This window comes from Acipenser ruthenus, chromosome 26, assembly GCF_902713425.1.
Source record: "Acipenser ruthenus chromosome 26, fAciRut3.2 maternal haplotype, whole genome shotgun sequence".
In the NCBI taxonomy this organism is placed as follows: domain Eukaryota; kingdom Metazoa; phylum Chordata; class Actinopteri; order Acipenseriformes; family Acipenseridae; genus Acipenser; species Acipenser ruthenus.
Window position 1 is genome coordinate 8,429,659 of NC_081214.1, and position 16,069 is coordinate 8,445,727.

Below are 16,069 nucleotides of genomic sequence, written 5' to 3' on the forward strand. Positions count from 1 at the left end.
CCATTTTCATTAGTTTAGTGCCAGTCACCACACCTCAGTGATCCATTCGCCAGCCTGGATGCAGGACACATATCTGCATTCGTTAAATTTGGATTATTTTTACAGCATTGTACACAGGAAGACAAAATCAACAGGAGTCAACATTTATACTTAAACAAACCCCAAACAATATTCTAAAAACTGGGTGAGAAAATCATTTTAAGCTACAAAAAAAAATAATAATATTACATCCATATACTGTATAAGGCAACCAAAAGTTAACAGTGTATACAGCTGGGTTATTAAGGTAAGGCAATACTAATTTGCAGGATACATTGGGCCTAAGAATCACTTCCATATTTTTACTGTTTTTAAAAATGATAAATTCAAACCCATTGTCTTAAAAGAGTGTAACAAAGGGTTTTAAAACCAATTTTGTTCCACTGGTGACATTATCACCGCTTTGATAACGTCTTGGTTTAAAAGGGAAGATTGTACTCAGAAAGTATTATTCAATATAAAAGATTGTTTTTTTAACTATAGAGTTGTCTACTGTAGACACAAGATGAGATGTACGGAGGGTTTGACAAATCCCTAACGATTGTTTTATCATAGGTGATTTATAATAAGTAAAGCAATATTTAACGTCTTTTATACAAGATTATGTTGCAAGCTGTTAGTTAATCATTTCCTGGGATTTAGGTCAGATTCACTGCTGTCAGACCACGTGACCTACAGCACATGAGGTGGAAATGATGCAGTCCCAGGAAGGCAGCCATTTAAACTTTTATACTAAAGTTATATTTGAAACATCAACATATCCTGGAAAATAAAAAGAAAAAGATGTTCCGCACAACAGAAAGGGGGACAGTGACAACATTGGTAATGCTAACAAGAGGTAAGAAAAATGTCTTGGTATTTAAAAATGAAATGAATTTCTGTTCAGTGTCCAATAAAGAACAGAGCGACGTTACTGGGGGTGACACGGGAACGGCGTGGCGCCAGTAACAAGAAGGCATTTTGTATTCCTCTGGACTCAATTTGTAACCAAAACAAGCAAGTCTTCACAGGTTCAGTTCTCCAAAGGCCCCAAAGATTACAGATTGTGAGCCACATTCGCAGACAAAAAAACACACTTTTACAAACCACCTTCAGGGGATCTTTCAAATGCCTGCTCCTCCAATACCGTTTTCAATAATTCATTCTGAATGCTTATTCAATTTGATCTGCCAGAAATACCAGAAACCAAGGAGCCTGGGCCAAATACATGAGATGAGGAACAGGAATATAGTGGATATACACTGCCTGGCCTGGTATACTGTACTCTGGGTCCATTGCTACTCTCGAAACGCACCCATGACAATGCAGCCAGAATATGTGAATATGGATCCAGGAGCATGACTGGGACTGCAGGCATCTTCCATGGCCACCACAATCTCCGGATCTCAATCCAATTGAGCATGTCTGGGATGAACTTGAATGGCGCATTCATCACCACTATCCTCTGCCTAGGGCTCTGAACCAATGCGTGAAATAGTAAGGATTGAACATCCCTCCAGACACCTTCCAGCACCTTGTGGAGTCTGTGCCATGCTTGTCAAGGCTGTGGTCAGGGAAACGGTGGCCCATCCCTACATTAGGTACATGATTTAATAAAGCAGCTTTTTAGCTACTGTATTAAAAACCTAATTGAAAACAGTATTACAGTACAGAAACACAAACAGCAGATGGGGTAAAAGTGAATTACTCTACTTGATGTGTGATAGTAGGATAGTATCACATCCTGTAACTAGATCCTTCCCTTCGCAGTTAATACGGTTGTATATAAAATTTAAAAAACAATATCGTGTGGGCTTACCTGTGCCAGGTAAATCTGGCGAAACATATTCATTCTTAGCCCCAAGACAGCAAAGGGAGACGAACAATTAGTTTGGAAATATTCTATAAAATACTTGGTCTGTTGAATCCTTAAAAGGAGACCACAGTTAAATAAAAAAAATAACAAACATTTAAGAACATAAGAAGAACATAAAAAAGTTTACAAACGAGAGGAGGCCATTCAGCCCATCTTGCTCGTTTGGTTGTTAGTAGCTTATTGATCCCAGAATCTCATCAAGCAGCTTCTTGAAGGATCCCAGGGTGCCAGCTTCAACAACATTACTGGGGAGTTGATTGGGGGATTTAAAGCCATCAGTGGAATTAGTTTAAAAGACTTTGACATTCTGTAGTGTAGCGTTTAGCTTCTTCCCTGGATATTATATAGGTTTTATATGGGATCACGTCATCCAGCATTACATTTCAATGTAAATTTGCAACACCTTTACTAGAATTTGAAAAGGTATAGGTCTGACCATGTTGTTCTACATGTGAATAACGTGTGTTGATTTAGCAGGGGTGTCATTAAAACCACTTAAAAACAAGAAGCGTACTCAATCCCTGTCAGGACGGCAGTGCAATACATTTAACAGAATAACGTGAAGCCCCAGTTCAAAGCGTTTTCCAATCCGGTCCCATCCTAGAAAGGTGAAGTCTTATCCAATAACAATACGCCTTCATACGCTCTGCAGATTATTGTCTGCAATGGTGAATGGAGGCAATTTCACTTGAAATTGCTGGTTTGCTTGCCTGGTGTTTATATGGGTGGTTCAGTAGGTTACGGTTTGGTATCTTTTTTGAATGCCTTACCATGGACATGTATCAGTTTTACAAAGCAGGCCGGAATAGTCAGCAGTCTCTTTAATTGTCTGAAGCAGCTTTGTAATGAAGAAAGCAAGTCTGTAATGTTGTGAGTTGTTTGCTAGCTACAGTCCCAGGTACATGCAGATACATTTAATCACATTTCATATTCAACGGTGAGATCTGTGATTTTTTGATAAAACGGCTCCAGGTTTATAGGCTGGTTTAGTTTAGTTTAAAGAATGCTGTTTTTGCAAAGTCTTCACAAAGTGATGTTAATGGAAAGCAGCTTTCTTTCCTTCTCTCTCTCTCTCGCTCCACCCCAGCATCTCCACGGGATCATGTTTCGTAACTGCAGGCTCACCTCTTCCCCTGTCCTCATTCCCTCTCTCATCTCTTCATCAGTGCATTTCCTGGGAAAGAAAAACATTCACATTTTGTTACTCATAGGGCAGGGCAGGGTTTGGTCAAGTTATTGTAGAGAATTGTCATAAGCAGGCTTGATCCTTTTCAGGGGCTCACAAAATACTGTAATAAATCACCTTTTAGAGTATGTATTTGACTGGGGTTCATTGGAAACCATATGTTAATACACCAGGGATGGAAATAAGACTACCATTGTATAGCTGTTTGATCCATTCCTGGTTTTATTATGAGTTTAATAAGACACACCTGAGCTTGTTACCTATACACTGTGGCTAATCAAGCTTGTAGTAAAGCCTGGGATGGGTGAAACTGCTATGCAATAAGAGTCTTATTTCCATCCCCGTACAACAGGTTTCACCAGGTTCAGTTTAGGAGCTGACGGCACGATGTGACTGAGTGGGGCAGAGAGACTGGAAGGAAAGAGTCAGACAGGATTGACACCCGTTTCATTTGCTGCATTCTGGCAGCTGCTGGTCAGAAGCAAAGAATAATTGAAAATGATTGTATGAAGTCTCCCTGCAACCTGTTGCACAATGATCAGGATTCATGATGTTTCAATAAAGAACCCAGCTCAAAAATAAACATGTTGATGTGATTTATTATTCTATTTTGTGAACTTCTGAAAAGTAAACACTGAATAAAACAAGCATGTCTGGAAGATGCATCCCTTGCCAAGGCTGTACACTCTACTCACCTCCTGCTTGAAAGACTTATCTTGTTGGTGAATCCCATTGGCAGAACTAGGGCTCCCAGGTGTCTGGAAGAAAGGTAGGTTTTGCTAAGGTGATATAATGCTCTAGCTGATGTCTTGCTAAGATGATATAATGCTCTAGATGATGTTTTGCTAAGATGCTATAATGCTCTAGATGATGTCTTGCTAAGATGATATAATGCTCTAGATGATGTTTTGCTAAGGTGATCTATTGCTGTAGCTCAGTGGTTCCCAACCTTTTTCAATGTAGGGACCACCTTGGTGTTTGGATTTGTCCCAGGGACCACTTGCCACGCATTTTTTCACAACAGCATTTTGAAAGTAATTTGTATGTATATGTATATGTATATGTATATGTATATGTATATGTATATATATGTAAAAGTACATGTAGAAAGTAAAGTATTTATATAATGTATGTAACTTAATGAGATTCCTGGGCTTGAATCCTTGCTACCAGTACATCAAGGAATGTTTTCATGTTACACATTGAAAGTTGCTGATAGCAAAGCTCCTGTTTCTTTTCACTTTTTTTTTCACATTCTGAATGCTTTGTAGATAAATGGCATCTCTATGTTGCAGGATTAAGAGTTTTGTTTGACAAAACCTCCTGACAAATAAAGCACTGGGGCTTGGATCGGTTTCGGATCCAGTACAATGTAAATACCAGTGCTGGCCCCGCAACCGTTACCTCGTGTAGCAAATGAATCTATCCATTTACGTGATGCTGGCCAAAAAATAGAAGTTAGTAATTTTTACAATACAAGACAGACTTCTCCAGACCATGTGCAGTCTCAACGTATGGGCAGGTCCGCACCGGACTGAGAATGTCAGCAGCAGCTGCTGGGGGATGCTGCATGCTTGCCTTTAACAAATGACAGCACTCTGTTTTAGTAAGGAAGCAAGTATCACTATTTTTAGGCTTTTATAGTGCTCTGAAATACTGTCTACTTAGGTGTATTTAGTGTTTAAACAGGTCTGCGAAATCCTAATTTTATTCCATAACCTGCACGTGATAAATACGTAAATGTACCACGATTTAATTTCTCTACTATCCAATGATTGACATTAACTTTGTTTCTTTGACTTGAATCACGGGTCCAGAATGACACTTCAGTATGATTACACCATCACAAGCTCTTTGTTGTGTTGCTTAGAACTGCATAACTGAATTTTGGGAGTTGTTTGCAGACCACCCGGAGTTTACTCAAGGACCACAGGCTGGGAACCACTGCTCTGATGTTTTGCTAAGATGATATAAGACATTATTGCATTTGAGAAGGTACAGAGAAGGGCAACTAGGCTGATCCCTGGAGTTAATGGCAGGAGCCAGGAGGACTGGGTAAAAAATCAGAATAAGAATGAGATTAAATTGAAGTTCATAAAATTTGACATGGTTAAAGTTAACCCAAACGTAACCCAAGTCACTACTATAAACAGTGAGCCAATTTCTGAACAGTCATTCAGCGGCAGGCTATGCTCAACTGTGAAGGGGAGCCTTTGTGATGTTAGCTTATCCTAAATGTACTGCAGGGTCACAGGATTTGAAACCCCAGAGGCAGGCAATGACAGACTCACAGTTCTATAATGGTGTGTAGGAGTTACCTGTGTCTTCTCTGGATGGGTGCGCATGGCCTCCACTAGCTTGTCCACCTGCTGGTTGTGCTCCAGGGCGCTCCGCAGGGCCTCCTCAGTGCTCAGGAGCCTCTGCTGCAGCCGCAGAAGCTCCGTCTCCGATGCGGCCGGGTCCATCATGGAGTAGCGCCGCTGCTCAGGGACAGACTTCTCCCTGCCCTGCAGCCGAATCACAAGACAGCACTCACATAGCAAATCAATGCACAGCATTTCGGCTTAATAAGGCTTTATTTCCACACACACAGATGATGTGCAGTCCTTGCTTTAAGATGGCCTTGCATTTTCCTGGTCATTTCACCTGGACAGTGACATTGTCCTGACTCCTTCAGGGTCTGTTTTACTGTGAGTAACCAACCAGCTGCTTCCCCTAAGGACTGACATTCTCAACAGGCAGGAAGAGGCTTCACCCTGAAGGTACTGCTGAGGTGCCTGAGGAAGTGCAAGAGTACCAGATTTCCTGGAAAGCAAGTTTCTTATACTGGGGGGGTTTCAAAGGAACTTCATGGTGCTGACCATTGAGTAAGTGCGCTTTTGAGTAATTTTACGCAAATGTCCTATTTTCAAAAGAGTAAGTTGCAAGGAGTGCGTGATGCTTTTCTGTGTAAATGTATGCTATGTTAGAAGTGGTTACGTAAAGTATTTTTACTTTCAAGTACGTTTCTCAAGTAACTTTACTCTTTCAAGTAACTATCTTCAGACGAGACTCAGGTTTCATTTATTTTCCAACCGCTGAAGAAGAGCAGCAACAAATGAAGGTAACATTTTTCAAAGTAGCTGACATGACAAAAGCTCTTGGTGCTGTTGACGGCACTCATGTTGCCTTTCAACCAGACTAATGTTGAAGTTCTATATTGAAATAGTTTGATCCACTCCTGGTTTTACTATGAGTTTAATAATAAGACACACCTGAGCTTGTTACCTTGTTACCTCATAGAGCACACCCAGTCTCTGCAGCACAGACAGTGATCCAGCAGAAAGAGTGTAATCAGGGCCGGGTAGCGGCTCATAGAGCACAGCCAGTCTCTGCAGCACAGACAGTGATCCAGCAGAAAGAGCCTGTAAATCAGGGCCGGGTAGCGGCTCACTCACCAGCAGAATGAGTTTCTCCCGCAGCACCTTGATGTCTTCCTGCAGTTTCTGTTCCTTCAGTCTCCAGTCTGCCCTGTGCACCTCACGGCCCAGGTCCCGGTTCAGCCCGGGGGAGTGGCGGGGGGACTCCAGCAGGAGAACACGCAGCTCGTTCAGACTCCTGGAACACAGGGCAGGATCAGCACCACCACAAAGAGACCTTCATTTCACTTCACTTCACTTCATTGCAGAAGCACGAGGACTGTGTTCTAACAGCTGTGTGAAAGACTGACACCGGCATTGAGACGGCAGATTTCTGGCTGTGAGAATGGGATGAAACAGAAATTCCAAGCCGGCTCTGAGGTGTTTCAGTACCGGCATATTCTGTATGAACGGAGTATTATATGAACAAACATGTGACTTACACCAGCGCCACGGCTGGAAATACAAAACAACTCTTATAAGAGTTTGGAATTTGCACTGTTTTCCAATGCTTTTCCCATAGTTATGCATTTACCATGTTTTTTAATTTTTTAATTTGAGAGCAACATAACCCCCAAAACACCATCAAAAGGGGAAGGTAAAGAAAGGTGAAAAGTTTAATAAAATGACATTTGAAGGTCAAATGAAAAGGGGAAGTGACCTCTCACCTCTCCTTTCTGAGCAGCTCCTGGCTAATGAGGACCAGCTGCCCCGATGCATCATGGGATTTCCTGGTCCTGGCCTCCAGCTCGGCCTCGACGTGCTGCTTCTCCTTCACCAGCATGTCGGCCTTCTTCTCTCCAGATCTGCACTTACTCTCCAGGGCTTGTGGGGGCGACAGAGGACAGAACACCATGACACACACACACTGGACAAAGGCAAAGCCACACCCACAAAGCCTGTGCATCAGGAGAAGTATACTGTGCAACAGGGCTGCCTTTCCCATCCCAGCAGGAGATGGGGATTAGTGGAGGCCCCGGTATCTGTGGAACACATTTTTGTTATTTTGTTGAGATGTAATATGAGAGCACTCTGCAAGGATTCATTCTGACAGACAATTCCATGTCCACTCGAATTGAAAATAAAGGCGGGGAAAACAGCAAAAAAAAGGGGAAGGAATTGTATTTCAACTTTATTATAACCTAACGGCATCAGATCTTAATACTATTTGGAGCCTTAAAGTAGAGCTCTTTGGATGTAAAGGCTGTGTGGTCCAGTGGTTAAAGAAAAGGGCTTGTAACCAGGAGGTCCCCAGTTCTGACTCATTGTGTGACCCCCTGAGCAAGTCACTTAACCTCCTTGTGCTCCGTCTTTCGGGTGAGACGTAGTTGTAAGTGAATCTGCAGCTGATGCATAGTTCACACACCCTAGTCTCTGTAAGTCGCCTTGGATAAAGGCGTCTGCCAAATAAACAAATAATAATAATAATAATAATAAAGGTGATGAAAATCAAACATACCAGTTTGTCGTCTAATGTAAAAATGCCTGGGGGGGGGGCAAATTATAATAATTTATTTAGATACTTTATATCACGTAACATTTAATTCTGTACCTTTTCAATATCTGACAATGGATGTTATCTGTCGTTGTTTCTGCTTAGAGATATATAGATGTATATATTTACCAGCTTTACTAACTATTCCAGCTAAGATGACCTTTTTTCAACCACTTTTCTGAAATGACTACTAAGGTGTGTGGATGTAACTTTGGTCCCTGTAACTGTGATTTTGTAAATACATTTTTCATTTTATAACTCTGCTGCCACTGTTTCAGAGGGGGCAGATATTAGTTCCGTACTGTTTAAACCAAAACTATCGACTGGATTCACAGACCCTGATTAGCAGTAATCTTGGACTACCTTACGTAAAATAACATGAGGTAGTCCAAGATTAGTGATTACAAGGCTTAGCAAGGCTTACCGGCTACTTGAGACTTGAGAGCATCAATCTGGGAAGACATTGAGGAAACCTCTTTTTCCCTTTTTGTGAGTTTCTCCAGGACATCTGAGGGAAAAGGATGAAAACACTATGTAACACAATTTTTGTTCCTGGGTAGTAAGTGTTATTTCCTAATTGCTTATGCCTCAAAAGTATAGAAAATGGCTATTATTCCCCACAAACTTTGCTTTTGTGACCAGGACAGTGATATTTTGAAATTTACCTATTTCCAATGAGAAAACGGGTGAATTTATGTCTTTTCAATCACATAAAGTCAGAAAAAAACAACATATGAATCCAAATTAACATGTATTTATACTAAAGTAATACAAAAATGACTACAAAAGATTTAGAAGTGAGTAGTTTTTCGAGATTTACGATTATACTGTAAATCACTTTCACGAATCAGCCCCCAAATGTAGTCTCCCATCATGTTCTCGTTATACTGTCCTTGGCAGCGGCGTTCAAAGTCCAGTATATCCTGGTGGAAGCGCTCGCCTTGCTCCTCCGAGTATGCTCCCATGTTCTCCTTGAATTTATCAAGATGAGGATCAAGGATATGGACTTTGAGGGACATCCTACAGCCCATTGTACCCGTAGTTCTTCACCAGAGTCTCAACCAGCTCCACATAGTTTTCGGCCTTGTGATTGCCCAGGAAGCCCCGAACCACTGCGACAAAGCTGTTCCAAGCCGCTTTCTCCTTACTAGTGAGCTTCTTGGGGAATTCATTGCACTCCAGGATCTTCTTTATCTGTGGTCCGACGAAGACACCGGCTTTGACCTTTGCCTCAGACAGCTTAGGGAAGAAGTCTTGAAGGTACTTGAAGGCTGCCGACTCCTTATCTAGAGCTCTGACAAATTGTTTCATAAGGCCCAATTTGATGTGCAGTGGTGGCATCAGCACCACGTTGTTCCTCCCCACAGAGAACTCGGTCCGTTTGGAAGAGTCCACCATGCAGAAGTAGCAGTTGCTTGAGTGGTCAGTGGGTTCCCGCCAAATTCTTGGGATAGCGAACTTCATGGCTCTCTTTTCCCCTTTGTACCATCCTACAAAAATACATTTATTTCACCCATGACTAATGTGTAAGAGATTCTCGCAACATTTTTCATATATGATATATTTTTTCAATAACACTGAAAATTGTAAAACATTTTAAAATTAAAAACTTTTACAATTTTAAAAATTTTAACAAATTTTATAACATAAAATTCCGAGCAACAATCGTCCATCTTACCTTCCAGAGTTTTTTTGCAGTGCTCGCAGGTGAAATGAGGTGCCCAGGGTTTGTCTTGATCCCCGACAGGCATGCCGAAATATGCCTTGTAGGCCTCACACATCTTAGCAGATGCTTCCACGGAGTACTTTTTCGCTCTTGTCTTGATAAATTGGCCACAGACATAGCAAAATGCGTCTGCCGGATGCTTGCAGCCTCTTGATGCCATCTCAGAAAAATGCAGATATGTATCCACTTAGGCAGCTGGAACTAAACTGAACTGGTGGGCTAAAGGCCCCTGTATTTATACTACTATTTATATTACTGGAAAGTTCTAGAAAGTTCTAGAAGTTACTCCAAGTTTACTCAGCACTGAATCTATCTGGAATGTTCTGGAAAATAGGTAAATTTCAAAATATCACTGTCCTGGTCACAAAAGCAAAGTTTGTGGGGAATAATAGCTATTTTCTATACTTTTGAGGCATAAGCAATTAGGAAATAACACTTACTACCCAGGAACCAAAAAAAAAAAAATTGTTACACGGTGAAATCAATAAGCTTTGGCCTGATTAAACTGAAGCTGTGAGTTCACGTTCTGTACATCGAGTTATCTGGTTTTGAAATACTGGTTTAAAAGAGTAAGTAGCGGGGCTCTGAAAAATATAGCGTTACACATTCCCACGTAAAGATGATTCAAAATTCATATTAATTAAATAACAATTAATGTTTCTTAGCATTCCAATTTACCTTCCATATTTTGATTCATCTTCATCTTCTCTTCTGAGATGTCGTTGTTTTCTATCATCTGAAACAAACAAGAGGTCTGATGAAATTCTGAGAATTCATTTTGAACCTTTTCCTTCTCCGCACACTAAACTCAGCAATGTTGTAAATCTACATTAAATCTACAACCAATGCTTTCCAATAAAAATCCATGCAAGATCTTCCTGAAAGAAGGCATTTTAAATTCAATGCAGTTCTTGTAAAGCTGTAAGACCTAGTAGATATACTCTCTTACACTCGATCCTGGAACACTGGCCACACCATTAATCCTACATAATGCGGACCTAGAACCCCCATTCGCAGATTTGATGTTGATGTTACTCCAGTTGCTGATAATATTTCTGTATACATATTTGTTTCTCTGCTTATTTATTTGCAGTGCCAAACACGAAATTATGAAATTAAAAAATCTCTGTAAAAGGGGCCTCAATTATCTTGGTTCGATTTTGAGTTGTTTTTTTGCGAAACACGTCTAGTCGTTTGCCTAAGAACTTTAATAAAATTCCTTTTATTACAACTACGTATTCTATGACTGAGTGCTTTGCAGTCATGGATAAACAATCTAGCATCATATAATTACATAACAATAGTGCCCCTTGCACTGACCAATCAGACACACGTACGTTTGCATCTTGAGGAGTGTGATTGGCTGCCATGGCCTGGAGTCTGTTCTCAGCCACGCGCAGCCTCTCCTGCAGAGTGCTGATCTCCTGCTTGCTCTGCTCCTCAGCCTTCTGCAAAGCCTCATAGTCCATCATCTTCTTTTCCGACAGAGAGATCTGCTCCTTCAGGAAGCCGATGGACTTTGCCTGGTCTTTATTCTCCACTTGAACCTTCTCCAGTTCACACAGTCTGAGTTCAGCTCTCTGGAGCTTCTCCGTGGTCTTCTTGAGCTCCAGCAGATGTTGGCTGCTCTTTGCTTCCAGTTGCCTTTTCCAGTTCTCGTTGCTCTCCTCCAGCTCGTCTCTGGTCTCCTGCAACCTAGTCCTGTGGTCTTCCTTGTCCTTGATATGGACGGCCATCTCAATCTCATGCTTGGCCTTGAGGTTCTCCAGCTCCAGTTGGTGCGCCATCTTGAGGCTCTCTAAAGATGCCTTGAGCTCCACGACCTCCTTGGGTTGGATGCCCGTGCCGTCCGAGGTCAGGGCGAGCTTGAGATCTTCTACAGACCTGTGGTGGTCTGTCACCAGGCTGTCCAGCTTGGATTTCCAGCTGTCCATCATTCCCATGTTCTCCTTGTTGGCTTGCTGCAGCTTGTGCTTCAGGTTTAGGATCTCTTGGGCTTGTTTCTCCATCGTTGTCTTCAGTCTGTTGACGTCCCGTTGCTGGCTGCTCAGGGCTGCTTCATATTTCTCCCGGAGCTCGCTGCTCTCTTTGTGCCGCTCGCGGCTGGCTGTCAGGAGTTGTTCCCTCAGAAGGAAGGCTTCGGTGTGGAGCCCCGGGCTGGGGTCCGCTGCCTCGTCCGGGTTGGGGCTCCTCAGTCTCTGCTGCAGCTCTTCAATCTCAGCCTTCCTCAGAGCCAGCTCTTCTTCCAGCTGCATGATCCTGCTTTTCTCCTCCACTGTTGTTTGCTAGAAACAAAAGAAAAGAGAGTTATTTCTATACTGAGTAAGGGATGCACCGATTGGGTTTTTTTCAGATTACTGACATGCCATATCAGAAAAAGGCAGATCTTTTTGTTTTATTATTAATACAATTGTAAACAAGGATTTCTGTTCTATTTGGGATTTTGCATTTCAGTATTGGTGAGACTTACACACATGCATTTTCATGATGATGATGAATAGCATGCCCGATATGTTTCAAGCTCTTTATTTGGGATCCTGCCTCTGAGTGAAGCCAAGGGGACACTAGTCTACATGTTGCTAGAAAACGTAGAATACAATCTGTTGCTTCTCCATTGTTGTTTCAGATTTCAGGGGACACTATTCTACAGTATGGAGAAATTGTAGATAGAATGTTGATGGACAACACAGACAAGACACTACATAGATGATATTTCCTATCAAAAAGTTTATTAGTGTGTTTTAGTGTCCACATAATTTTTCAATATAATAAAATGAACTATTCTTAAATATGTATATATAGGATTGGATTAGTAATACCCTCATCATTTTTGTTCTGAATGTGTTATTTTTGACTTGGTGTAAATAAACGTGTAAATAAAACTAATTGTAAATAGAGAGAAGTTGAGATGTGATTATTGTTGTAGGTTTTCTTTTATTATATTATTTTAAACAGAATTCCTAATTATGCCAGATGAGGATTTCTTCTTCTACAAATCAGATATCGGTAACTGTGTAACAATATGTGCAAGTTGTGTCTGCTGAACTGCAATGTTCAAATGGCTTTAATTTGAGACAAAATGACCACTGAAAACACATCTTAAATGTAACACACCGTTAACACACTGCTGCAGTTTAACATGAACGTTCTAATGCTTCAGCATCGGCACCAAACCAGATTTTTTTTTGTAATTTCTAATATTAGACTGTAATGCCAACACAACATTATTTTTAAAACAATTCATAATAGTAAATCATTTTTTCAAGGAATATAATATTCACAATTTTGTTGACTTTCATGCTGCTCCACTACACCTTGTGGCATTAACTGACACATTGATCATTAACTACCAGGAATGGACCGATTAACACTTATGTACTTGCCTATACCACCTATAAAAAAAAAAAAACTGATAAGGAGAATCTCCCTCACAATATCCCACACCGGCTCCGCAGTCATTCTCTCAGCCATTTTTCTAAGTTTTTTTTCACCATCGTAGAAGCTAGTCACATGACTTTTTACATCACTTTCATTGGCTGATTTATTCTATGACGTAATGTCGCTTCTACAAAATCAACAGTCCTTTGATACAGTTGCTTGCAAAGAACTTGAGTTGCTTGCATTTCTCTAGCAACATGTAGACTAGTGGCCCCTCAGCTTTACATATCAATAAGCATCAGATACTAAAGCAACGCATTGGAACTCAGCGCTAAGCATCTTAAAGGTGGACTTGTAAGATATATATTTTTTCAAATAAACTTGCATTCTATTAGCTCCAATACAATTTGAACTCAAAAACTGAGTGGTAGATTTTAATTGTGTGTTTTTAGGCCACATCAACATTTATCCCTGTTATCAAGAGAATATGAGCCTCCCTTTGTCTTTGTTCTTTGCTGGCGGAGCAGAGAAAAATACAGGGAGGCTGTCAGACAGTATAAGTGCCTCCCTTTCCTCTTCTCTGCTCCACCAGCACAGAGTAGAGAGAGGCTGCTAAAAAAGAGCCTCCCACCTGAGGCAAGTTATTCTAAAGAAAGGCTTTTTTAATTCTTACAAGTTCACCTTTAAAAGGTAACCAAAAATGCAGCTCCAAGCACAAACCATTGCGATGAGAAAACTGCAGCCCCCAATCTCCCACTATGAACACAGACTCTTCCAGCCAAAGCAACCCGAGACAGGCGGAATGCATTGGTCTCCAACGTTACGGCAGCCAGAGCGCTCCGAGTCTGTGCTAGGATTCCTAAAGACAGGAGTCTGAGGCTTAATGTTGGCGACCATGGAGTCTGAGCAAGCCACATGCAAGCATATACTGGAGAACAGGTCTGCAGGCACAGGGCTTCTTTCAGGGTTACCCTGTGCTCCTCTAACTCTTTCTGCAGTGTTTCCCTTTTTGACTTTTCAAACAGTAGACTCTGCTCGAGCTGCCGAATACGGACATGCTCCAACTTCGTCTGAGTCTGAGAAGAGAGAGAGAGAGAGAGAGAGAGAGAGACTAGGAAAGAGACACAGACAGGCAGAGAATCAGGTGAGAGAGAGGACAGGGAAATGGAAGGTATTCACACAGAGGGCCGTGCAAAGGGAGGTTCCAACGGTTCAGTGGAACTGGGCCCAGGCCTGTCAGGGGCCCATAAATAACCTGGTTTTCTTTTTTTTTTCTTCTCACTCTTTTCTTCCATCATGGGGCTCTGACACTGCTTCAGAGAAGGGTAGGAAGGTCCCTTTTAAGAGTACTTTGTGTTGACTGGGGTTTTTTTTGGGGGGGGGGTTCCCGGATTTGGCACGGCATAGATCTCACACTCCTAATCTTATTTGATTTGAGTGCTATATACAGACATATTCAACCTGTTAAGATTTTTTTCTCAAGGACTGATCTTTTGACATCAATTTTATTCAGAAGTACAGTCTACAAATGCATCATTCAAATTATACATAGCTTCATAGATTTCGTAATTGACATTCTTTAGTTTAATTTGCTGAAGTTAAGCTATAAGCAATGGTTTTAGACTTGACAAACCATCTGAATCATTTTTTAGTTTCTCCAAGCAATATGTTATTTGTATTTGCAGTCAATTCTCATGAAAAGGAACTTGGATTACACACATTTTCTCAAGACACAATTTATTAACAAGATCCTGGCATAAATCTTTTCACTAAACACGAATTTCCTTTTGGTTTCAATTATTTTTTGAGTCTTAACAGGTTAGAATCAAGAATTGACTTGGGTAAGAAGTACCACAGACAGCTGGAGTGTTTGGAGTGTGGTGTATTATGGGATGTGTATTCGCTTGCATTCAGTTGAAAGATTTCCTGCTTCAATCTTAAATTAACTAGTTTTCTAACATTTTACATTTTGAATAAAGACGCGAGCCTTCATTTTAATATGTTTGTATTATATAAATACTCGGTGCCACTTTGTAAAGTAAAATTGTAGAAAGTTCTTATAGTTGACTTGTAGTCACCTGTTTAAAGATTAATATTCGGATTGACATATTCAGTGCAGAGAGACACGTTTTGTATACAAGATTTTTCATTGCAAAAGAATGGTATGTATGGTAGCAAAGCTAAAAGTTTTATTATTAGAATAGTTGAACTTTTGAAAATGTTGCTGTTTTCAATATAGTATTGAATGACCCATCCATGTTAAATTAAACATGGATGTACGTGCTGTTAAACTACTGTTCACTGTTAGTTTATGCTTTCAATGTACAATATCCATGTATAGTACATTCAATTTACAGTATCCATGTAAAGTACATTATGGCAATTTAGCACAGACTCCTGATAAGACAAATATTTGTATCTTCCATAATGATGACTAGTGTACTAAGCTTTTAATAACTGGGATCCAGCTATGCAAACTAAAAAAATATGTCTATCATTTTGGAGCCACTGTTTAAAAGTAATCCCAAACAATACATAGTATTCTGAAGGCAGGTCATCAGGGATCGCTAGTCTTCAAGCACCAAGCTGCTGGAATGTATGTAGTTTCTGTTTTTAATGCGCACAATACATGGCAGTATCAGTACAGTGGATAGGAGCTACAGGGACAGAAGAACACTCTGAACAGAGGAAAAAAAAAATACCTCAAGGTCTCCTTTAGTGATGGACTCTTCTTCCACTCTGAACTGGAGGTCTTCAACCTTCCTGCAGGAACAAGAAATAACCACAAGATGTCAGCAGAGAGTTATTACTACAGTGGCATCCATACATTCTGACTACCAGGCATTGGGTAAAATGGTCCTAATAGGGAGTAGGGGACAGTTTCACAAGCACTGCCAGCAGCTAGCTGTTAAATAAAAAAAATAAATAAAAATGATATATATATATATATATATATATATATATATATATATATATATATATATATATATAT

The 16,069-nt window shown here is 40.6% G+C and overlaps 2 protein-coding genes across 6 annotated transcripts in view; both read right to left on the reverse strand.

The window, feature by feature from the left end:
- Positions 1 to 16,069, reverse strand: part of LOC117430630 (CAP-Gly domain-containing linker protein 2) — a 52,002-nt gene continuing 35,933 nt past the window's right edge. For 2 of the 5 annotated variants that reach the window (XM_034050885.3, XM_034050884.3), the window contains exons 8-17: positions 15,780 to 15,840; positions 14,049 to 14,153; positions 11,037 to 11,984; positions 10,378 to 10,435; positions 8,398 to 8,481; positions 7,147 to 7,303; positions 6,518 to 6,677; positions 5,399 to 5,587; positions 3,776 to 3,838; positions 1 to 3,068 (exon numbers count right to left, since the gene is read on the reverse strand). In XM_034050885.3, the coding sequence (XP_033906776.1) occupies positions 3,057 to 3,068; positions 3,776 to 3,838; positions 5,399 to 5,587; positions 6,518 to 6,677; positions 7,147 to 7,303; positions 8,398 to 8,481; positions 10,378 to 10,435; positions 11,037 to 11,984; positions 14,049 to 14,153; positions 15,780 to 15,840 (1,837 nt within the window). In that variant the 3' untranslated portion in view covers positions 1 to 3,056. The remainder of the gene's footprint in view (positions 3,069 to 3,775; positions 3,839 to 5,398; positions 5,588 to 6,517; positions 6,678 to 7,146; positions 7,304 to 8,397; positions 8,482 to 10,377; positions 10,436 to 11,036; positions 11,985 to 14,048; positions 14,154 to 15,779; positions 15,841 to 16,069) is intronic. The other 3 variants (XM_034050889.3, XM_034050888.3, XM_034050887.3) reach the window with 2 other exon arrangements.
- On the reverse strand, positions 8,489 to 10,371 carry LOC131701659 (uncharacterized). Its single transcript, XM_059000836.1, has 2 exons — positions 9,652 to 10,371; positions 8,489 to 9,463 (listed from the first exon to the last, which is right to left on the reverse strand). Exons 1-2 carry the CDS (start codon positions 9,857 to 9,859, stop codon positions 8,994 to 8,996), a joined length of 678 nt encoding a protein of 225 aa, XP_058856819.1. The 5' UTR covers positions 9,860 to 10,371; the 3' UTR covers positions 8,489 to 8,993.